Source organism: Octopus sinensis, linkage group LG8 (genome assembly GCF_006345805.1).
Source record: "Octopus sinensis linkage group LG8, ASM634580v1, whole genome shotgun sequence".
In the NCBI taxonomy this organism is placed as follows: Eukaryota; Metazoa; Mollusca; class Cephalopoda; order Octopoda; family Octopodidae; genus Octopus; species Octopus sinensis.
In genome coordinates this window covers 63,715,544-63,740,543 of record NC_043004.1, presented here as the reverse complement: position 1 = coordinate 63,740,543, position 25,000 = coordinate 63,715,544, and the positions used below count along the sequence as shown (strand labels likewise).

General features: G+C 39.5%; 1 protein-coding gene across 2 annotated transcripts in view; it reads right to left on the bottom strand.

Annotated features, from left to right (window-relative positions):
* LOC115215167 (membrane metallo-endopeptidase-like 1) overlaps positions 1-25,000 on the bottom strand; it is a 119,018-nt gene that overhangs the window by 91,076 nt on the left and 2,942 nt on the right. The window contains exons 1-7 of one of the 2 annotated variants that reach the window (XM_036505427.1): positions 24,781-24,809; positions 14,948-14,980; positions 9,109-9,141; positions 7,345-7,386; positions 6,453-6,485; positions 3,702-3,743; positions 1,116-1,157 (exon numbers count right to left, since the gene is read on the bottom strand). In XM_036505427.1, coding sequence (XP_036361320.1) covers positions 1,116-1,157; positions 3,702-3,743; positions 6,453-6,485; positions 7,345-7,386; positions 9,109-9,141; positions 14,948-14,980; positions 24,781-24,794 — 239 coding nt within the window. In that variant the 5' untranslated portion in view covers positions 24,795-24,809. Of the gene's footprint in view, positions 1-1,115; positions 1,158-3,701; positions 3,744-6,452; positions 6,486-7,344; positions 7,387-9,108; positions 9,142-14,947; positions 14,981-24,780; positions 24,814-25,000 lie in introns of those variants that run through there. The other variant, XM_036505428.1, reaches the window with a different exon arrangement.

Below are 25,000 nucleotides of genomic sequence, written 5' to 3'. Positions count from 1 at the left end.
TTGGTAGGGCAGATGATCCTTATAGAATATCTAGTTATGAAATCCTGGTTGTGGTCTCAAAGGTTGAAATGTGAAACAATTGGGTTGTAGCACTCCATTTGATTGTCTACTCCAAATTCGTTCACTGGTTTACAGTGATTGGTGTTTGTGGTATCCAGGACGGACGTCGGAGCGATCTTGTTGGACTCATGCAGTTCCTTCCTAATAAAACTAATACAGCCCTCAATAGTAAGTGAATATAGAGGATCTTACTGAACTCTAAAACCCAACAGTTGCGCATTTCAACCTTAAAGACAAGAAGACGGATTTCATAACCAAACCCTGCATAAGGTTCATCTGCCCTACCATATCGGACTTAGGACAAATCAGTAAGAATATATTAGACTATATAATAACTATAGTTAGGGAAAAATTAACCGTTAACTGTTGCTCTTGAACAGGTGAGTTTATAGCCTAGTTTCCCCTCCCTGAATATACAAAAACATCCTCATTCCTACAATTCTTATCAACAATTACTACACTTCTGCATCCCCTATCTCCATAACAAAGCTCTAATTCTAGCTAAACACTTTACAAACCTGACCCTCTAAGAAATAGACGTAATTCTAACTGCTAGGAAGGCACCAATTTCCTTCGATGATAAGCTTTGGTGCCGATAAACCTTCAATAATAATAATCATAATAATAATAATAATAATAATAATAATAATAATAATAATAATAATAATAATAGTAACAATTTGTTTGATATAACTATGGACCCCTCTTACTCTGCTCAGGTTACAGATCTGGTCGGTCCATACCTCAGCCAGTGACTCCTCATGTATTTCCGTAATACCAAGTGAAGTTTGTATAGGCACGATTCATTGCTGGTTATTATGGACCCATCTAGACCGTCAATAGAGAAAACTAGACAATATTTACAAAACGTCTTTGCTCAGAAAGCAACCAGAGAGAGAGAGAGAGAGAGAGGGTGAGAGAGAGAGGAATGTGTGCACAGTATCACAAATATGGTTACTATCAGCAATAAGTATTGTCAAACGAAATATTATGTGAGAAAATACGATGTATAAACCAGAGTGAGGATAGAAATATATCGGTAGCGAAGAACTTACGAGTCTGTCGAAGAATCCTCATCGTCTTCATTCCTCCTGAATCTGAAATATAAATGGAAAGCAGAAACATGTATTACTGCTGTGATTTCTGTAGTTGGCTTATGGAATAAAATACAACATTAAGAAATGATTGAACACTGGTGTCGATGTAATCGACTTACATCTTTCCCAAAACGGATGGCATTGTTTCAGACATTGAGAGCAAGATTCGAACGAACGGAGAGCTTGCAGAGTAGTATGCCGTGCAGAGAGTTCAGCATCATTCATGCTTACGTTCTTAGCTGTGGATTAATTCGCCTTTGATACTTGATGAGTGATAAAAGAAGAAAAGTTGAATCACTAGTGACAATATAATCAATGTAAACACTTCTCCGACATATGCTGAAATTCTTCCCATATTTGAAAATAATATGAATAAAATATTCTAGTTCGAATCTGTGTTTAATTCATATTCGCGTCCCAAAATAAGATTGATATATCGACAGAATACAGAAATGATCAAGGGTAAGTATGAAATAACTTTAGAAAGAGATCATCGAAATTCTGTGGTTTATGTTACGCACTAAAATTAAAATACCAGTGAAAGAATCAAGATTAATTATTAACTGAAGAGTAGAAATTTAGAAATGGGCACGTGAATCAAGGAAAATATCTATTAAAAGACATTCTTGAATGGAATGTGCTATATCTTTGTCAATGAATCAGTTATTTCCTCCATCAGCCATTACTTGAAAGGTAATATTTCACTGATCATTCGTCTTTACTGTATTCTAGCAATTATTTGCTGCTTCAAAACACTAGTGTCTGCCTATTATATCAAAGCAGGACACTCCTTATTTTGATAGCTTATGTTGTCAAAATTGACTATAAATATTGTTTTGTTACGAGTACTGTGGTCCCTGACATCCTGTGTATCTAATTGGCTGTATTGGATTCAATTGAATAGCCGTTCGTGGTACCCTGTATGGATAACCACACATACATGTATATATACTCACATTTATAGGCAGGTATGTATGTACGTACGTGTGTATGTATGTATGTAAGCATGTACGTACGTGTGTATGTATGTAAGCATGTATATATGCATGTATGTATATCGTATAAGATGGAGGTTGTCCTGGATAGATCTGCCGCGAATGCCGCAAGTTTATGCTTTCCCGATTAATCCACACGCGATATGCGCCAACATTTCTGCTAATACCTTGGCCAAAATCTTCAAATCTCAATTAAGCGGAGTGATGGGCCTGAAATTGTCTATTTTATCCCCGTTGTTTGAGTCCTTTCTTCGCAGCACCACGATCCCCCGGCAAACAGATTTGGGTATTAATAAATTTTATGTAGCATTAAATGATTTCATCATAATATACATCAATGTATAATGAGTCAAACTTCTATACGTTAAAGCTTAAACAGATTAGATTTTACAGGCAAATTTTGTTGGGCTATTCTGTGTTGCAGAAGTTTATACCCACGCAAGTGTCTTAGATTTAAGACACCATTTTTATATACTTACTTCTACCTATGCCCCCTCAGTGATTTCGTAGTGAGCTACATTTGGTAATTTAATATTCTATGGTATACGTTATCCATTCCTTGTAATGGCAGAATAAGGAAGTAGTGAAATATTGATATTTTCAAGAATACACATATACTTTGTATCTATGTATAGTACAATATTTATAATGTTATCAGTCGTGGTTTCAAAATGCAAATCAACTTAGTGAAACCAACGTAGGACTGGATTTTCTCAGAAGAAACTTTAAGGCAAATTGATTCAGCTTTCTATACTTAGTGAAAGGAGTGCATTCCTTGAGACATTGAGAAGCACTGCAACATATATTACCTGAAACATTTTCAAAATTCAGGACTGTAATCTTAGTTACATCTATGGTTGCACCAGAACTCAATGTTTCACCATCCGGTCAATTATCCTGGACATGCAGATACTGGTTTTATTTGGAACATCCCTGACGGAGCCAGATCGGAGTGGGAATCAGTCAGATGCTGGCTGCAGTATGAATTGCGTGAAGGTCGCAATCAGCCTAACCGCCACAGAATTATGCCTCGTAACACCAGAATTCTTCTGAACACATCCCTGTCCATCAAGTGAAAAGACTTACTGATGTCAATATAGCCAGCAAGCGTCTCCAAACGAGAGCTTCGCACAAGCTCGATGAGTAATTCGAAAGTAACTACCTGGTCTATACTTCATCTATTTCGAGTAATTACTGAAACCTCCCGCTGCTGAAATGAGAGGCATGCAGATTATTTCGCCCTCTGTTGAGAACAACTATGCCAAAGCTCTAGGGCAAGAAGTTGAGTACAACATTTGAATAGAATTTACGGTTGGGTTTTTCATCTTTACATTTCTTGGCAAAGACAGAAAGCTACTGCTACAAATAAAGAATATGTCCTATTTTCCTAATGGATAGTCAGTGAGCAACCAGAGAGAGAGAGAGTGTTGTGCAAGGTATTACATACATAGTAATTATAAGGAATAAGGATTGTCAAATGAAATATGTGAGAAAATAAGATGTATAAACCAGAATGAGGATAATAATATATCGGTAGCGAAGAACTTACAAGACTGTCGAAGAATCCACACTGCCTTCATCCAATCTTAATCTGAAATTTAAATGGAAAACAGAAACATATGTTACTACTGTGATTTCTGTATTTGGCTTATGGAATAAAATACAACAACATTAAGAAATGATTGAACACTGGTGTCGATGTAATCGACTTACATCTTTCCCAACACGGATGGCATTGTTTCAGACATTGAGAGCAACATGAAAAGATTCGAAGGGAGAGCTTGCAGAGTTGTATGCCGTGCAGAGAGTTCAGCATCATTTTGCCCATGCTTACGTTTTTAGCTGTGGATTAATTCGCCTTTGATACTTGATGTGTGATAAAATAAGAAAAGTTGAATCACTAGTGACAATATAATCAATGTAAACACTTCTCCGACATATGCTGACATTCTTCCCATATTTGAAAATAATATGAATAAAATATTCTAGTTCGAATCTGTGTTTAATTCATATTCTCGTCCCAAAATAAGATTGATATATCGACAGGATACAGAAATGATCAAGGGTAAGTATGAAATAATTTTAGAAGGAGATCATCGACATTCTGTGGTTTATGTTACGCACTAAAATTAAAATACCAGTGAAAGAATCAAGATTAATTATTAACTGAAGAGTAGAAATTTAGAAATGGGCACGTGAATCAAGGAAAATATCTATTAAAATACAATCTTGAATGGAATGTGCTATATCTTTGTCAATGAATCAGTTATTTCCTCCATCAGCCATTATTTGAAAGGTAATATTTCACTGGTCATTCGTCTTTACTGTATTCTAGCAATTACTTGCTGCTTCAAAACACTAGTGTCTGCCTATTATATCAAATCAGGACACTCCTTATTTTGATAGCTTATGTTGTCAAAATTGACTATAAATGTTGTTTTGTTACGAGTACTGTGGTCCCTAAAATCCTGTGTATTTAATTGGCTGTATTGGATTCAGAGTGAGGATAGAAATATGTCGGTAGCGAAGAACTTACGGGAAACTCGAAGAATCCGCATTGACTTCATCCCCCCTGAATCTGAAATTTAAATGGAAAGCAGAAACATATGTTACTGCTGTGATTTCTGTATTTGGCTTATGGAATAAATTACAACATTAAGAAATGATTGAACACTGGTGTCGATGTAATCGACTTACATCTTTCCCAAAACGGATGGCCTTGTTTCAGACATTGAGAGCAATATGAACAGATTTGAACGGAGAGCTTGCAGAATAGTATGCCTTGCAGAGAGTTCAGCATCATTTTGCCCATGCTTACGTTCTTAGCTGTGGATTAATCAAGATTAATTATGAACATAATCTACGCGTGCATTGCAGATTGTATAAAGTCTCCTAACACCACTACTGTGTTTTATGTGCCTAGAGAATTTTCAAGACATTGAAAAACGTCGAACTGTCCCACTCTACAAAGACGGTAGACAACCAGCAACCTGACTTACCACTGCTGTGCGTCTCATCAACGACGACCAGCCTAGCTCACCGGGTCAACAAAGATTATTCTTATCTGTAACTTCAAAGTCTTCCTGAGAAGAACCATGACGCCACTCACCCCTGCCGTTTCACATAGAGAAATAATTTTCTCGTAGTCGTTTAACAGGAGTGAGAAAGTCTGCAGCCCTCACAGTCTGGCTTCAGTAATAACAACAACATCCCGTCTAAGCGACCTGAGATCGTCAGAGAGGAAATCCTACTTTCTTATCGAACCCAGGCCGCGCACATTTATATATCCTACATTAAGGGAAACCAAAAAGATAAATAACAGTCCTGGAGGATGGTTAATCCTCCTCATCATTCGTGGTTGGTGGGGACACAATGAGTTTATTATAGGGTGCTGTCAAAATACTTTTTCTTGGAGAGCCAACCTCCTCAGGAAATATATTTTTTAAACATTTGTGGTTGGTCCTATCTATATAGATAAAATCTATGTGGGTGGGAACACCACTGATATCAGGACAAGTAAATGTTTGTGCGTTTTGTTAAATTGTGGAAATTTTATTTAAAAAAATTTAATTGTTTGCATCATACGCAGATATATATAATTTTTATGTGGGACGGGTGTGAGAATCTTGAGGGCTCTGCGTGTGTTTATAACTGTGGGGAGGGGGAGATTAGTATAACAGGTGGAGGTTTGGAGACTGGTGACTGTAGGAGCCGTTTTGGAGTCAGTGTCTGTGCACATGGTTTGGGGAAATGCGTCCGTTGAAGAATGATGGGATCTTTCTTTTTCTTCCCTGATACATCACTTCATTCACTGTCCAAGGTTTGTGCTTCTTTTCTTTTCATGTTTTGCTGTTCCTCCCTGCTTGTCTCTTAGACCACTAGCGCAGTAGGATGTGCGGCTGATTCCGCAGCGGGTGGGGGAGATTTTATTTTCACTGGTGGAGGGCATTTAGATCGCTTGGTTTTCTTCTCTCCACCATTAATCTCAGGATCGTTTCGTCCCCTACTCGCATGATGTCTGCAATCAATTTGAGGTAATTTTGCGCTGCGGCCTGTGATAATATTTCCAGGCCTTGACCCTACCAATTTTGTTGATGAATTTTCGAGGCATGGAGGATTGTCACTTTATCTTCCAAGCCCTATTAAAATAGATATCACATAATGATATGACATAATGCTCTTGGTATGTGATGATCGTATACAGAGAAAGGAATTGGGGAACAATATTTTTATAAATGTATTTATATAACGGATACCATAACGAAGGGGCGTTTAAGTATTTCAATAAACAAATACTTACTCTTTTTTCTCCATCTCGAAGCTAATCAGCGGTCTGAAATGTAAAAAAAAAAAAATTAAAGATCTCATTTTAGATTTCCTTAGACTACAGTAACATTACGAGTGAGTTATTAAACCAAAAAGATTTTCCAAGAATGAAGCTGACATAACATCAAAGAGATAATGATGCACAAGTGTAAAATTTAAGCTAACAATTTAGTTTTGAGCACTGAGATGATAATATGAATTAACAAGTTGCAACTGATGACTCTTAAAGAACAGAAATTACTAGGGGAACACAGCGCGAAATATGTACGAGGGTTTGCTGAAAACTTTCGAGTTTTACGGGTATCGGCAAAGACCTCGTTGGCGACCCAACATTCCTATCTGTTTGATTATCAAAATAAGATTGATATATCGACAGGATACAGAAATGATCAAGGGTAAGTATGAAATAATTTTAGAAAGAGATCATCGAAATTCTGTGGTTTATGTTACGCACTAAAATTAAAATACCAGTGAAAGAATCAAGATTAATTATTAACTGAAGAGTAGAAATTTAGAAATGGGCACGTGAATCAAGGAAAATATCTATTAAAATACAATCTTGAATGGGATGTGCTATATCTTTGTCAATGAATCAGTTATTTCCTCCATCAGCCATTACTTGAAAGGTAATATTTCACTGATCATTCGTCTTTACTGTATTCTAGCAATTACTTGCTGCTTCAAAACACTAGTGTCTGCCTATTATATCAAATCAGGACACTCCTTATTTTGATAGCTTATGTTGTCAAAATTGACTATAAATGTTGTTTTGTTACGAGTACTGTGGTCCCTAAAATCCTGTGTATTTAATTGGCTGTATTGGATTCAGAGTGAGGATAGAAATATGTCGGTAGCGAAGAACTTACGGGAAACTCGAAGAATCCGCATTGACTTCATCCCCCCTGAATCTGAAATTTAAATGGAAAGCAGAAACATATGTTACTGCTGTGATTTCTGTATTTGGCTTATGGAATAAATTACAACATTAAGAAATGATTGAACACTGGTGTCGATGTAATCGACTTACATCTTTCCCAAAACGGATGGCCTTGTTTCAGACATTGAGAGCAATATGAACAGATTTGAACGGAGAGCTTGCAGAATAGTATGCCTTGCAGAGAGTTCAGCATCATTTTGCCCATGCTTACGTTCTTAGCTGTGGATTAATCAAGATTAATTATGAACATAATCTACGCGTGCATTGCAGATTGTATAAAGTCTCCTAACACCACTACTGTGTTTTATGTGCCTAGAGAATTTTCAAGACATTGAAAAACGTCGAACTGTCCCACTCTACAAAGACGGTAGACAACCAGCAACCTGACTTACCACTGCTGTGCGTCTCATCAACGACGACCAGCCTAGCTCACCGGGTCAACAAAGATTATTCTTATCTGTAACTTCAAAGTCTTCCTGAGAAGAACCATGACGCCACTCACCCCTGCCGTTTCACATAGAGAAATAATTTTCTCGTAGTCGTTTAACAGGAGTGAGAAAGTCTGCAGCCCTCACAGTCTGGCTTCAGTAATAACAACAACATCCCGTCTAAGCGACCTGAGATCGTCAGAGAGGAAATCCTACTTTCTTATCGAACCCAGGCCGCGCACATTTATATATCCTACATTAAGGGAAACCAAAAAGATAAATAACAGTCCTGGAGGATGGTTAATCCTCCTCATCATTCGTGGTTGGTGGGGACACAATGAGTTTATTATAGGGTGCTGTCAAAATACTTTTTCTTGGAGAGCCAACCTCCTCAGGAAATATATTTTTTAAACATTTGTGGTTGGTCCTATCTATATAGATAAAATCTATGTGGGTGGGAACACCACTGATATCAGGACAAGTAAATGTTTGTGCGTTTTGTTAAATTGTGGAAATTTTATTTAAAAAAATTTAATTGTTTGCATCATACGCAGATATATATAATTTTTATGTGGGACGGGTGTGAGAATCTTGAGGGCTCTGCGTGTGTTTATAACTGTGGGGAGGGGGAGATTAGTATAACAGGTGGAGGTTTGGAGACTGGTGACTGTAGGAGCCGTTTTGGAGTCAGTGTCTGTGCACATGGTTTGGGGAAATGCGTCCGTTGAAGAATGATGGGATCTTTCTTTTTCTTCCCTGATACATCACTTCATTCACTGTCCAAGGTTTGTGCTTCTTTTCTTTTCATGTTTTGCTGTTCCTCCCTGCTTGTCTCTTAGACCACTAGCGCAGTAGGATGTGCGGCTGATTCCGCAGCGGGTGGGGGAGATTTTATTTTCACTGGTGGAGGGCATTTAGATCGCTTGGTTTTCTTCTCTCCACCATTAATCTCAGGATCGTTTCGTCCCCTACTCGCATGATGTCTGCAATCAATTTGAGGTAATTTTGCGCTGCGGCCTGTGATAATATTTCCAGGCCTTGACCCTACCAATTTTGTTGATGAATTTTCGAGGCATGGAGGATTGTCACTTTATCTTCCAAGCCCTATTAAAATAGATATCACATAATGATATGACATAATGCTCTTGGTATGTGATGATCGTATACAGAGAAAGGAATTGGGGAACAATATTTTTATAAATGTATTTATATAACGGATACCATAACGAAGGGGCGTTTAAGTATTTCAATAAACAAATACTTACTCTTTTTTCTCCATCTCGAAGCTAATCAGCGGTCTGAAATGTAAAAAAAATAAATTAAAGATCTCATTTTAGATTTCCTTAGACTACAGTAACATTACGAGTGAGTTATTAAACCAAAAAGATTTTCCAAGAATGAAGCTGACATAACATCAAAGAGATAATGATGCACAAGTGTAAAATTTAAGCTAACAATTTAGTTTTGAGCACTGAGATGATAATATGAATTAACAAGTTGCAACTGATGACTCTTAAAGAACAGAAATTACTAGGGGAACACAGCGCGAAATATGTACGAGGGTTTGCTGAAAACTTTCGAGTTTTACGGGTATCGGCAAAGACCTCGTTGGCGACCCAACATTCCTATCTGTTTGATTATCAAAATAAGATTGATATATCGACAGGATACAGAAATGATCAAGGGTAAGTATGAAATAATTTTAGAAAGAGATCATCGAAATTCTGTGGTTTATGTTACGCACTAAAATTAAAATACCAGTGAAAGAATCAAGATTAATTATTAACTGAAGAGTAGAAATTTAGAAATGGGCACGTGAATCAAGGAAAATATCTATTAAAATACAATCTTGAATGGGATGTGCTATATCTTTGTCAATGAATCAGTTATTTCCTCCATCAGCCATTACTTGAAAGGTAATATTTCACTGATCATTCGTCTTTACTGTATTCTAGCAATTATTTGCTGCTTCAAAACACTAGTGTCTGCCTATTATATCAAATCAGGACACTCCTTATTTTGATAGCTTATGTTGTCAAAATTGACTATAAATGTTGTTTTGTTACGAGTACTGTGGTCCCTAAAATCCTGTGTATTTAATTGGCTGTATTGGATTCAGAGTGAGGATAGAAATATGTCGGTAGCGAAGAACTTACGGGAAACTCGAAGAATCCGCATTGACTTCATCCCCCCTGAATCTGAAATTTAAATGGAAAGCAGAAACATATGTTACTGCTGTGATTTCTGTATTTGGCTTATGGAATAAATTACAACATTAAGAAATGATTGAACACTGGTGTCGATGTAATCGACTTACATCTTTCCCAAAACGGATGGCATTGTTTCAGACATTGAGAGCAATATGAACAGATTTGAACGGAGAGCTTGCAGAATAGTATGCCTTGCAGAGAGTTCAGCATCATTTTGCCCATGCTTACGTTCTTAGCTGTGGATTAATCAAGATTAATTATGAACATAATCTACGCGTGCATTGCAGATTGTATAAAGTCTCCTAACACCACTACTGTGTTTTATGTGCCTAGAGAATTTTCAAGACATTGAAAAACGTCGAACTGTCCCACTCTACAAAGACGGTAGACAACCAGCAACCTGACTTACCACTGCTGTGCGTCTCATCAACGACGACCAGCCTAGCTCTCCGGGTCAACAAAGATTATTCTTATCTGTAACTTCAAAGTCTTCCTGAGAAGAACCATGACGCCACTCACCCCTGCCGTTTCACATAGAGAAATAATTTTCTCGTAGTCGTTTAACAGGAGTGAGAAAGTCTGCAGCCCTCACAGTCTGGCTTCAGTAATAACAACAACATCCCGTCTAAGCGACCTGAGATCGTCAGAGAGGAAACCCTACTTTCTTATCGAACCCAGGCCGCGCACATTTATATATCCTACATTAAGGAAACCAAAAAGATAAATAACAGTCCTGGAGGATGGTTAATCCTCCTCATCATTCGTGGTTGGTGGGGACACAATGAGTTTATTATAGGGTGCTGTCAAAATACTTTTTCTTGGAGAGCCAACCTCCTCAGGAAATATATTTTTTAAACATTTGTGGTTGGTCCTATCTATATAGATAAAATCTATGTGGGTGGGAACACCACTGATATCAGGACAAGTAAATGTTTGTGCGTTTTGTTAAATTGTGGAAATTTTATTTAAAAAAATTTAATTGTTTGCATCATACGCAGATATATATAATTTTTATGTGGGACGGGTGTGAGAATCTTGAGGGTTCTGCGTGTGTTTATAACTGTGGGGAGGGGGAGATTAGTATAACAGGTGGAGGTTTGGAGACTGGTGACTGTAGGAGCCGTTTGGGAGTCAGTGTCTGTGCACATGGTTTGGGGAAATGCGTCCGTTGAAGAATGATGGGATCTTTCTTTTTCTTCCCTGATACTTCACTTCATTCACTGTCCAAGGTTTGTGCTTCTTTTCTTTTCATGTTTTGCTGTTCCTCCCTGCTTGTCTCTTAGACCACTAGCGCAGTAGGATGTGCGGCTGATTCCGCAGCGGGTGGGGGAGCTTTTGTTTTCACTGGTGGAGGGCATTTAGATCGCCTGGTTTTCTTCTCTCCACCATCAATCTCAGGATCGTTTCGTCCCCTACTCGTATGATGTCTGCAATCAATTTGAGGTAATCTTGCGCTGCGGCCTGTGATAATATTTCCGGGCCTTGACCCTACCAATTTTGTTGATGAATTTTCGAGGCATGGAGGATTGTCACTTTATCTTCCAAGCCCAAAACGTTAGCGGCCACCAGCAAGGCGACGTCGACCGCGCTGGGATTTATCCTACCTTCACGTTGGAAGTTCGCCTTCCTAAGTAGATGGGTAGTAGTACCACTTCGTTCGATCTCACGGGTGACGTTGAGTGTTGCCTGGCCTTATCTTCACTTGCGACTCGCACCTCTATTGTTGCGAACTTATTCCCTCTTGCATGATATACAACATTTTGCCAGATTGGTTGTGGACACTTGCCAATCCCCTGTGTCGTTTTCTTCATCTGACGATATATCGGAGGATCCGAAGGTGGGAGGGGAAGTGTATTGGGGTCTACTTCTGAGTGTGTTGAATTTGTCATTGGTGTTGGTGCTGGTTGGTAACAGTTGGGGTGTGGCGTGTGGGTTTTGGGGGTGGGGTATGAGTCTTTTTGGTTTTCTCTTCCTCCTTTGAAGTTGTTGTTGTTATTGGTGGTGATGTTGGTGTTGTTTCTGTTTTTGGTGGCGCTGGTGGTGATGTTGTTTGGTTGGGTTGACTTGTTGGTTGCTGATGTTCCTCTATTTGTTTGTAGAGTTGTTTAATTAGTTCTGCATATGGCGGTGTGGGTAACAGTGCTGGTTTATTTGCACGGTTTTTGATTTCCTTGTGGTTATTTTTGTTTTTCTATTTCTTTATTTTTCTATTTCTTTAAACCTTGTGGTTATTTTTGTTTTTCGTGATCTTGTAGTCGTTGTTGTTGCTGTTGTTATTGATTCTGTGCTAGTGGGCGGTTAATTTGTAAGTGCGCTTTGCTACCACAAACATAGCAACGTAGCTTTCTGCATTCGATGTCCTCTCTCATTGGATTCTATGTAGAATTTTTTCGAACATCATCGGATTAATTTCAGCAAGAATTTCAATTTCTTGGCCAATCCGGTTTTCAAAATGGAAGGACTCAAAGTGCAGACATCTTTAGCTCTTTCTTCACTATCGAATCGAACTTCAGTCGTGGCAAATCTGTCACCCCTTGTAATGTAATCATTAATGGCCTATATAGGCCTTAAACATTTTTCAACATTTTCTTGAGCGGCCTTTTCGTATAGCTTTGTTTTTTAGACTTAATGTTCTGTAACTAACTGAATTTTTTGTTTCGATTCTTTCTGTGATGTTTTGTGGTGTGTGTAGTTGTATGCAGAGGTCGTCTCTTTTAGACATCGCTTTACAGGTGGGCAGTTCTTCTTTGGAAAAGCACATGACTGTTTTCTTTAACTTCAAAGCTGCGGCAAAATTGTTTTCAGTATTCGTATTGGTTGTGTTGGTGATGGCGTGGTGGTTATAGTAGCAGAAGCATTCGTGCCATTAAAGGCCTGTGTGCGTTCACGCGGAACGACTTTGCTTTCAGCTTCCTTCGCCTCTAGCATTGGTAGAGTTGGGATGTCAGCTTCATGGTTCGCTTAGCCATATTTGTTCAGAACTATGGCAAGGAAATCCATGAAAAGAGATATGTAAATAGGTATGAAACTGCCTCTAGGGGTCAATTTCTCCCTTGAAAACACACTCAAACGAAAGGTGGGTACTTTGTGTGCAAAAATTGAAACAATAAATGTTCGAAAAAAAAAGGGGTTACCTGCGGAGCCGATGCGACATCACGCCAGTCAAGACTGACAGATAGATAAATAGATAGATAGATAGATAGATAGAGAGAAATATAGATAGATAGATAGATAGATAGATAGATAGATAGATAGATAGATAAGTTTCTTTATTGGCCACACAAGGCTGCACACAGATGGGACAAGTTACAAGGTAGAGCTTTTCTTTTGGGGGATAAAAAAAAACACAAAACAAAAGAAACAAAAAAAAGGGGTGGCGTAGGTTTTCGATCAAGAGGGATCGTAAAAGGGAAGAAAAAAAAAATAAAAAAGAAAAAAAGAAAAAGAAAAAGAAAAGGAAAGGAACAAAGAAAAGAGAAATGAAAAAAAAAAGAAAAAGGGGAAAAAAGGGAAGAGGAAAAAAAACGATCGATAGGGATCGTGTATCACAGTGTTATGATATATGGTGTAAAGGGGAAAGCAAGTAAGGTTTATCCGTGGGAAGAAAAGCCTACGAAAAAGACCACGGTAACCTTGGTTAATATTGTTATATGTTACCACATTTGTTTGCGAGTGGGTAACACTCTGTTTTAGATAGATAGATAGATAGATAGATAGATAGATAGGTAGATAGATAGATAGATAGATAGATAGATAGATAGATAGATAGATAGATAGATAGATAGATAGATAGATAGATAGATAGATAGATAGATAACTTATTTTATTAACCACACAAGGCTGAACACTGAAGGGACAAATACAAATGTAGAGCTTTTCTTTTCGAAAATGAAAAACAAAAGGGGTGAAAAAAGAGGAAAAAAGTAAACTTCCGATCAAAAGGAGTCGGGGGCAAAAGGAAGTCGATCAAAAGGGATTGTATATCACAGAAGAAATTTTAGAAATGTAAGAAGCCAAATTAGGTTTATCCGTGGAAAGAAAAGCCTACGGAAAAGACAGGCAAGGAAATAATAAAGACATCAGAGCAAAGTGCTCCATCTCTCTCTTTCTGTTCGATTAACAGGATCAAAAGTGGTTCCATCCCTCGCACGAACCACCTCTGCCACATTCACCCACATTTTTTGAAAGTTTCAATAGAGGAACCCTGCCTCTCCATTCTCACATTGCTTTTCAAGTTATACAGATAGATAGAGAGATAGATATATAAACAGACGGACAGGCAGACAGGTAGATAGATGGAGAGATAAATATATATATAAATAAATAGATAGAGACAAATAGATAGTCAAACAGATTGGTAGATCGATAGATAGATGGTTAGAGGGAGATAGATACGATAAAAATAGATGGAGACATACATATATACATGCAAGTATACATACATAGCTACATAGACAAATAGATATATAGTCAAATAGATAGATATACCGATAGTTAGATCGACCGATATTTAGGTACATACATACACTTGTACATACATACATACATACATACATACATAAATACATTCGTATATATCGACGCAAGGAGATACGTACGAATGCGCGCATCTCAAACACATACATCCGCTCGCAAACTCAAACACATATATACATACATACATACGCACACGTGCGAAAGCATCTACGAACACTCACACACACATGAATACAAAATATATTGTAAAATTCTGGGGGTTGTCAAATAAGAAGTTTGTGAATATCACGTAATGCTCTGGGTATGTGATGATCGTATACAGAGAAAGGAATTGGGGAACAATATTTTTATAAATGTATTTATATAACGGATATGATAACGAAGGGGCGTTTAAGTATTTCAATAAACGCATACTTACTTTGTTCCCGGCATCTTGCTACTATTCAGCGGTCTGAAATATAAAAAAAAAAAGAGTTAAAGATCTCATGTTAGATTTCCTTAGACTACAGTAACATTACGAGTGGGTTATTAAGCCAAAAAGATACTCCAAGAATGAAGCTGACATAACATCAAAGAGATAATGATGCACAAGTGTAAAATTTAAGCTAATAATTTAGTTTTGAGCACTGAGATGATAATATGAATTAACAAGTTGCAACTGATGACTCTTAAAGAACAGAAATTACTAGGGGAACACAGCACGAAATATGTACGAGGGGTTGCTGAAAAGGTTCGTGTTTTACGGGTATCGGCAAAGACCTCGTTGGCGACCCAACATTCCTATCTGTTTGATTATCAAAATAAGATTGATATATCGACAGGATACAGAAATGATCAAGGGTAAGTATGAAATAATTTTAGAAAGAGAGCATCGACATTCTGTGGTTTATGTTACGCACTAAAATTAAAATACCAGTGAAAGAATCAAGATTAATTATTAACTGAAGAGTAGAAATTTAGAAATGGGCACGTGAATCAAGGAAAATATCTATTAAAAGACACTCTTGAATGGAATGTGCTATATCTTTGTCAATGAATCAGTTATTTCCTCCATCAGCCATTACTTGAAAGGTAATATTTCACTGATCATTCGTCTTTACTGTATTCTAGCAATTATTTGCTGCTTCAATACACTAGTGTCTGCCTATTATATCAAAACAGGACACTCCTTATTTTGATAACTTCTGTTGTCAAAATTGACTATAAATGTTGTTTTGTTACGAGTACTGTGGTCCCTAAAATCCTGTGTATTTAATTGGCTGTACTGGATTCAGAGTGAGGATAGAAATATGTCGGTAGCGAAGAACTTACGGGAAACTCGAAGAATCCGCATTGACTTCATCCCCCCTGAATCTGAAATTTAAATGGAAAGCAGAAACATATGTTACTGCTGTGATTTCTGTATTTGGCTTATGGAATAAATTACAACATTAAGAAATGATTGAACACTGGTGTCGATGTAATCGACTTACATCTTTCCCAAAACGGATGGCATTTTTTCAGACATTGAGAGCAATATGAACAGATTTGAACGGAGAGCTTGCAGAATAGTATGCCTTGCAGAGAGTTCAGCATCATTTTGCCCATGCTTACGTTCTTAGCTGTGGATTAATCAAGATTAATTATGAACATAATCTACGCGTGCATTGCAGATTGTATAAAGTCTCCTAACACCACTACTGTGTTTTATGTGCCTAGAGAATTTTCAAGAGATTGAAAAACGTCGAACTGTCCCACTCTACAAAGACGGTAGACAACCAGCAACCTGACTTACCACTGCTGTGCGTCTCATCAACGACGACCAGCCTAGCTCTCCGGGTCAACAAAGATTATTCTTATCTGTAACTTCAAAGTCTTCCTGAGAAGAACCATGACGCCACTCACCCCTGCCGTTTCACATAGAGAAATAATTTTCTCGTAGTCGTTTAACAGGAGTGAGAAAGTCTGCAGCCCTCACAGTCTGGCTTCAGTAATAACAACAACATCCCGTCTAAGCGACCTGAGATCGTCAGAGAGGAAACCCTACTTTCTTATCGAACCCAGGCCGCGCACATTTATATATCCTACATTAAGGGAAACCAAAAAGATAAATAACAGTCCTGGAGGATGGTTAATCCTCCTCATCATTCGTGGTTGGTGGGGACACAATGAGTTTATTATAGGGTGCTGTCAAAATACTTTTTCTTGGAGAGCCAACCTCCTCAGGAAATATATTTTTTAAACATTTGTGGTTGGTCCTATCTATATAGATAAAATCTATGTGGGTGGGAACACCACTGATATCAGGACAAGTAAATGTTTGTGCGTTTTGTTAAATTGTGGCAATTTCATTTAAACAAATTTAATTGTTTGCATCATACGCAGATATATATAATTTTTATGTGGGACGGGTGTGAGAATCTTGGGGGCTCTGCGAGTGTTTATAACTGTGGGGAGGGGGAGATTAGTATAACAGGTGGAGGTTTGGAGACTGGTGACTGTAGGAGCCGTTTTGGAGTCAGTGTCTGTGCACATGGTTTGGGGAAAAGCGTCCGTTGAAGAATGATGGGATCTTTCTTTTTCTTCCATGATACTTCACTTCATTCACTGTCCAAGGTTTGTGCTTCTTTTCTTTTCATGTTTTGCTGTTCCTCTCTGCTTGTCTCTTAGACCACTAGCGCAGTAGGATGTGCGGCTGATTCCGCAGCGGGTGGGGGAGCTTTTGTTTTCACTGGTGGAGGGCATTCAGATCGCTTGGTTTTCTTCTCTCCACCATTAATCTCAGGATCGTTTCGTCCCCTACTCGTATGATGTCTGCAATCAATTTGAGGTAATCTTGCGCTGCGGCCTGTGATAATATTTCCAGGCCTTGACCCTACCAATTTTGTTGATGAATTTTCGAGGCATGGAGGATTGTCACTTTATCTTCCAAGCCCAAAACGTTAGCGGCCACCAGCAAGGCGACGTCTACCGCGCTGGGATTTATCCTACCTTCACGTTGGAAGTTCGCCTTCCTAAGTAGATGGGTAGTAGTACCACTTCGTTCTATCTCACAGGTGACGTTGAGTGTTGCCTGGCCTTATCTTCACTTGCGACTCGCACCTCTATTGTTGCGAACTAATTCCCTCTCGCATGATATACAACATTTTGCCAGATTGGTTGTGGACACTTGCCAATCCCCTGTGTCGTTTTCTTCATCTGACGACATATCGGAGGATCCGAAGGTGGGAGGGGAAGTGTATTGGGGTCTACTTCTGAGTGTGTTGAATTTGTCATTGGTGTTGGTGCTGGTTGGTAACAGTTGGGGTGTGGCGTGTGGGTTTTGGGGGCGGGGTATGAGTCGTTTTGGTTTTCTCTTCCTCCTTTGAAGTTGTTGTTGTTATTGGTGGTGATGTTGGTGTTGTTTCTATTTTTGGTGGCGCTGGTGGTGATGTTGTTTGGTTGGGTTGACTTGTTGGTTGCTGATGTTCCTCTATTTGTTTGTAGAGTTGTTTAATTAGTTCTGCATATGGCGGTGTGGGTAACAGTGCTGGTTTATTTGCACGGTTTTTGGTTTCCTTGTGGTTATTTTTGTTTTTCGTGATCTTGTAGTCGTTGTTGTTGCTGTTGTTATTGATTCTGTGCTAGTGGGCGGTTAATTTGTAAGTGTGCTTTGCTACTACAAACATAGCAACGTAGCTTTCTGCCTTCTATGTCCTCTCTCATTGGATTCTATGTAGAATTTTTTCGAACATCATCGGATTAATTTCAGCAAGAATTTCAATTTCTTGGCCAATCCGGTTTTCAAATTGGAAGGACTTTGTGCAGATGTCCTCGGCTCTTTCTTCAGTGTCGAATCGAACTTCAGTCGTGGCAAATCTGTCACCCCTTGTAATGTAATCATTAATGGCCTATATAGGCCTTAAACATTTTTCAACATTTTCTTGAGCGGCCTTTTCGTATAGCTTTTGTTTTTAGACTGAGTGTTCGGTAACTAACTGAATTTTTTGTTTCGATTCTTTCTGTGATGTTTTGTGGTGTGTGTAGTTGTATGCAGAGGTCGTCTCTTTTAAACATCGCTTTACAGGCGGGCGGTTCTTCTTTGGAAAAGCATAGAACTGTTTTCTCTAACTTCAAAGCTGCGGCAAAATTGTTTTCAGTATTCGTATTGGTTGTGGTGGTGATGGCGTAGTGGTTATAGTAGCAGAAGCATTCGTGCCATCAAAGGCTTGTGTGCGTTCACGCGGAACGACTTTGCTTTCAGCTTCCTTCGCCTCTAGCATTGGTAGAGTCGGGAGGTCAGCTTCATGGTTTCGCTTAGCCATATTAGTTTAGAAATATGGCATGGAAATCGATGAAAAGAGATATGTAAATAGGTATGAAACTGCCTCTAGGGGGTCAATTTCTCCCTTGAAAACACACTCAAACGAAAGCTGGGTACTTTGTGTGCAGAAATTGAAACAATAAATGTTCGAAAAAAAAGGGGTCACCTGCGGAGCCGATGCGGCATCACGTCAGTCAAGACAGATATATTTATAGATAGATAGATAGATAGATAAATAAGTTTCTTTATTGGCCACACAGGAATGCACACAGATGGGACAAATTACAAGGTAGAGCTTTTCTTTTGTGGGAGGAAAAAAAACAAAAGAAAACAATAAACAAGAAACAAAAAAAGTGGCGTAGGTTTTCTATCAAAAGGGATCGTAAAAGTGGAAGAAGGAAAAACAAAGAAAAAGAAAAGAAAAAAAGAAAAAAAGGAAAAGAAAAATAAAAAAGGAAGAAAAAAGAGGAAAAAGGGGGAGAGGAAAAAACTATCAATAGGGATCGTGTATCACAGTGTCATGATGTACGATGTAAAAAGGATAGCAGATAAGGTATATCCGTTGGAAGAAAAGCCTACAAAAAAGACCACGGTAACATCGGTCAATATTGTTATATGTTACCACATTTGATTGCAAGTGGGTAACCCTCTGTTTTCAATTTCTGGGTTCATAGGATTATGCTCAAGGTGGCTTCGTCATTCATACGTGCCACCCTTGCTACATTTACCCATCTTTTTTTAAAACATTCGTTAGACAAAACTTGCCTCTCTACTCTCACTTTCCTTTTCAAGTGGTACTTGAAGAAGTTGATGAGAGATTGACCAGAGAGGAAAGTGTTTGTCTCCAATCCTTTCAGACGCGTCCACCAGATACATTCCTTCGCCATAGCCACAAGGATGATGAAAATAGCTCTTCCTTCCCGTTTGAAGGAAGGAGGCGTGACAATATTGACGATAGACTCAGCTGATAAACCGACTCGTCCCACACGTGACAACAGTTGTTCGACATAAGCCCACAGGTCGGAAATTGCTGGACACTGCACGAGTGCGTGCAGAACGGTTTCGTCGCTCTGACCGCATCTCGGGCAGGTCGGCCCCGTGTTTTTCGAGCCATGCCTATAGAGCTTATCCCGAACGGGTAGCGCTTCTCGATAGTACTGCCAGGCCAGGGATCTCTGGAAGTTGTCCATGGGCCCTGGCCCGAACGTCGTCCCTAACAGGCGGGTCAGGTATTCGTCGTCGACGTCCAAGTTCACCCCGAGGTCGTCGTCGTACCTCACCTCCACTAATCCCCTATAGAATGCTTGGGTTGTGATGGAGTCACTCAAGGTCGACCCGGGACGGCATAGTTGCTTGAGAGCAACGCGACACTCGCGGTGCCATTCGCCCTTCCTCGGCCTCTTTTTGATCCACGACTGCAGTTCGGTCATGGAGACGAGCTGCGGGAAAGCGTGCCTCACAAACGGCGACCACACCTGTTCACCGTCGTCTACGAAGAGCCTGAGATGTCGCAGTCTCAGCGCGTGTCTGCGCATCATCAACCACGGCATGCCCAGTCCTCCTTTTAACGAGTGTTGACAGCAAATGGATCGCCTGACCATCGGGACGCATTCTTTCCACAAGAAGCGAAAGAGAATGCGTTCTAGTTTGGTGATGGTAGAGTCGGGACAAGGTACGACGGTCAGGCGGTAGTAGATGACGGACGCGATGTACGTGTTCGCCACCTCCGCCCGACTTTTTAGGGACAGTTTCCTCTCGGCCCATTGCCGGGCGAGAGTGACCACCCTACTCATTATCTCGTTCCAGTTCTTCTCCACTTGGAGGTCCGGACCGAACCAGACCCCGAGCAACTCGACCGGACCGTCGGTCCAGCGTCGCACGACAGAGGCGCTGGTGGACGGCATGGGCTTGCTTCTCCAGGTGCCTAGTCGCAAGCCCACTGACTTTTCCCGGTTGATTTTCGCTTCTGTCACCCCTTCGTAGTTTTTCAATGTCTCGCCGACCTGCTCGATGTGCTCGTGGCTAGACACAATGACGGTGACGTCGTCCGCGTATACAGACACGCTCGTCCCGCATCCCAGTTCTCGCGGGATGCCCCTCAAAGTTGCCAGCTTCCGCAATAATGGCTCGAGAGTCAATACGTATAGAAGCGACGAGAGGGGGCATCCCTGACGGACCGAACGTGCAATGTCGAAAGGTCTCGATAGATGTCCATTTACACGAACTACCGAACGTATGCCTCTGTACAAAGCGGCTATCTAGCCGCGGAAGACGGGACCGAAGCCAGCCGCTCTGAGGACTGCCTCCAAATATCGATGGTCCATCCTATCGAAAGCTTTCGATTGATCCAAATTGATCAGCGCCCCACCCATGCCAGGTTCGTTAACTACCCTGTCTATGATGTAGCGCATCAGGTGGAGGTTGTCATGGATGGTCCGGCCCGGCACGGCGCATGCTTGCGCCTTGTCGACCAGTTTCTCGATGACAAGCGCCAACCTCTTGGCTAGCACCTTGGCCAAAATTTTCAGGTCTGCATTAAGCTGAGTGATGGGCCTAAAGTTATCTATTACATTTCACTTGTTTAGATCTTTCTTCAGCAGTGTTACGGCTCCTCGGCTCAGAAAACCAGGAATGCTCCCGTTTTGCTGCCAGTTGCAGTATACCGCTACCAAGACATCTCCAAACAAGTCTGGCATACAATTGTAAAGCTCGTAGAGTAGACCATCCAAACCCGGTGACTTGTCCCTCGAGCATTCTGCCATCGCGTCCTGCACTTCCGCCGCCGTGATGGCACCTTCGCAGCACCCTGCCTCTCTTGTCGAGAGTCGTGGTAGGCTGTGTAGGTAGGCACTGAAGTCCACCCTACGTTCTTGCCCGCCACTTGTCCCGAAAAGGCGGGCAAAGTGCTGTTGAAAGGCCTCACACATTTTACTTGGTTCGATCAATTCGCGCCCCTGTTCATCTACCAGAGACTGAATGGTGGCTTTGTTGCCCTGTTGCGCCTCTGCCACCCGGGCCTCTCTCGCGGCTCCAACACCTTCGTTCCTTAGAGCACGTATCCTAGCTCTGAAAACACACCCTTCGTGTTTGGCGTTGGAGTATTTGTCGAGGGCCAACCTCGCCGCCAAAACGTCGGATGCGATGCCGCTTCTAATTGCCTGTTCTAGCTTCTTAACTAGCTCACCCTCTACTCTATTTCTATCTATGGTTAGTGCTTTGCTGTACCTAATCGCTTCTGCTTTTACTGCTCTCTTGAGGGCAAACCACCATTTGTTGTTGATGATGGCTCCCGTCAAAGCCCTCTTTATTAGTGTGCTAATCCGGTCTCTGAAAACTTGTCTCGATGGGAAAGACGCGTTTAGTTTCCAGTATCCGGGACCCTGCCTAAGTGACTTACCTAAGTCTAGCGTACATGTCACAAGTTTGTGATCCGTGTAGCTAACTATGTAGAATTGTGGACATCCTATGCTATCTCTATCTACTGTCCTACACAGTATCCTATCTAGATACGATCTCGACGACCCGATGCCGTTGCTCCATGGCCACGTTGGCGCCTTCAGGTGGTCTAGTCGGAACCTGTCAGACATTTGAAAGCGTAGATAGATAGATAGCTAGATAGATAGATAGCTAGATAGCTAGATAGATAGATAGATAGATAGATAGATAGATAGATAGATAGATAGATAGATAGATAGATAGATAGATAGATAGATAGATAACTTACTTTATTGACCACACAAGGCTGAACACAGAAGGGACAAATACAAATGTAGAGCTTTTCTTTTCGAAAATGACAAAGAAAAGGAGTGAAAAAGAGGAAAAAAGTAAACTTCCGATCAAAAGGGGTCGGGGGCCAAAAGAAGTCGATCAAAAGGGATTGTGTATCACAGAAGAAATTTTTGAAATGTAAGAAGCCAAATTAGGTTTATCCGTGGAAAGAAAAGCCTACGGAAAAGACAGGCAAGGAAATAACAAACACATCAGAGCAAAGTGCTCCTTCTCTCTCTTTCTGCTCGATTAACAGGATCAAAAGTGGTTCCATCCCTCGCACGAACCACCTCTGCCACATTCACCCTCATTTTTTGAAACTTTCAATAGAGGAAACCTGCCTCTCCATTCTCACATTGCTTTTCAAGTTATACAGATAGATAGAGAGATAGATATATAAACAGACGGACAGGCAGACAGGTAGATAGATGGAGAGATAAATATATATATAAATAAATAGATAGAGACAAATAGATAGTCAAACAGATAGGTAGATCGATAGATAGATGGTTAGAGGGAGATATATACGATAAAAATAGATGGAGACATACATATATACATACATGTATACATACATAGCTACATAGACAAATAGATATATAGTCAAATAGATAGATATACCGATAGTTAGATCGACCGATATTTAGGTACATACATACACTTGTACATACATACATACATACATTCGTATATATCGACGCAAGGAGATACATACGAATGCGCGCATATCAAACACATACATCTGCCTGCATACTCAGACACATACATACATACATACACACACGTGCGCAAAAATTCTACGAACACTCACACACACATGAATACAAAATATATTGTAAAATTCAAGTATGCCTACCTGACATTGTTAATGATTATGAAACATTGAGGCTAGTGTACATAAAATTCATCAGATTTAAATTCAATGGATTACAACATTTGGAATGTTGCTGCTAGTGTGAATTCATGCCAAGACTTCGATACTCCTAGTGAATTCATTAAATTAAGTTGACTGAAATTTCATGGGAAGAATGTCAGCAATTTTCTAATAAAATATGTTTAGTTTACGGTAGATAGGAATTGCCTAATGAAATTATAAAATATATCCTGAAATGCATCTGGCAAATTGTTCAACAGCACAGACACATACCCATCCATACACACAAACTAAATCGCAGACATGTACACACACACACAAGTACACAGGCCCACACACACACATATATATATATGTGTGTGTGTTTTTGTGTGTATATGTATATTTACACATCGTTTACTCACACATACATGACCCTCAATATGTTGGTATGTATGCTCATGAATTTGTGTATACAAACATACACACACACACACACACACACACACATATATATATATATATATATATATAGATAGATAGATAGATAGATAGATAGATAGATAGATAGATAGATAGATAGAAAGATAGATAGATAGATGGATAGATAGATAGGTAGTAAGATAGGTAGATATAGAGTGAGAGAGAGAAAGCGATAAATAGATAGAAAGATAGATACATATATAGATACATAGATAGATAGATATATCGATAGATAGATAGAGTCATACATCCATACATACATACATACATACATACATACATGCATACATACATACATACATACATACATACATACATACATACATACATACATACATACATACATTCGCATGTCTCTACACATATACGTACTTACGAATGTCTGCACATATATCTTATTCACATATATATTCTAAGTGTGTGCGCTCAGTAGTTCCTATTTGCATATATATGCACCTGGTTGCGAAATTTCGGATTTGTCATATATTTTATCACATATTGAAGCTATGAAACATTTGGTGCTTTTCGCATATGCATATATACATGTTCCTCTGCATACTCATACGTATACATACGCACACACATTGAAATGCATATATACATACATACACACACGTGCGCAAATATGTACAAAGTCTTACATACACACACACATTTGCACAAAGTATATGTCGAATTTGGTTTATGGTAATGTAAAATTCTGGGGGTTGTCAAATAAGAAGTTTGTGAATATCACGTAATGCTCTGGGTATGTGATGATTGTATACAGAGAAAGGAATTGGGGAACAATGTCTTTATAAATGTATTTATATAACGGATACCATAACGAAGGGGCGTTTAAGTATTTCAATAAACGAATACTTACTCTGTTCCCGGCATCTCGCTACTATTCAGCGGTCTGAAATGTAAAAAAAAAAAAAGTTAAAGATCTCATGTTAGATTTCCTTAGACTACAGTAACATTACGAGTGGGTTATTAAACCAAAAAGATTTTCCAAGAATGAAGCTGACATAACATCAAAGAGATAATGATGCACAAGTGTAAAATTTAAGCTGATAATTTAGTTTTGAGCACTGAGATGAAAA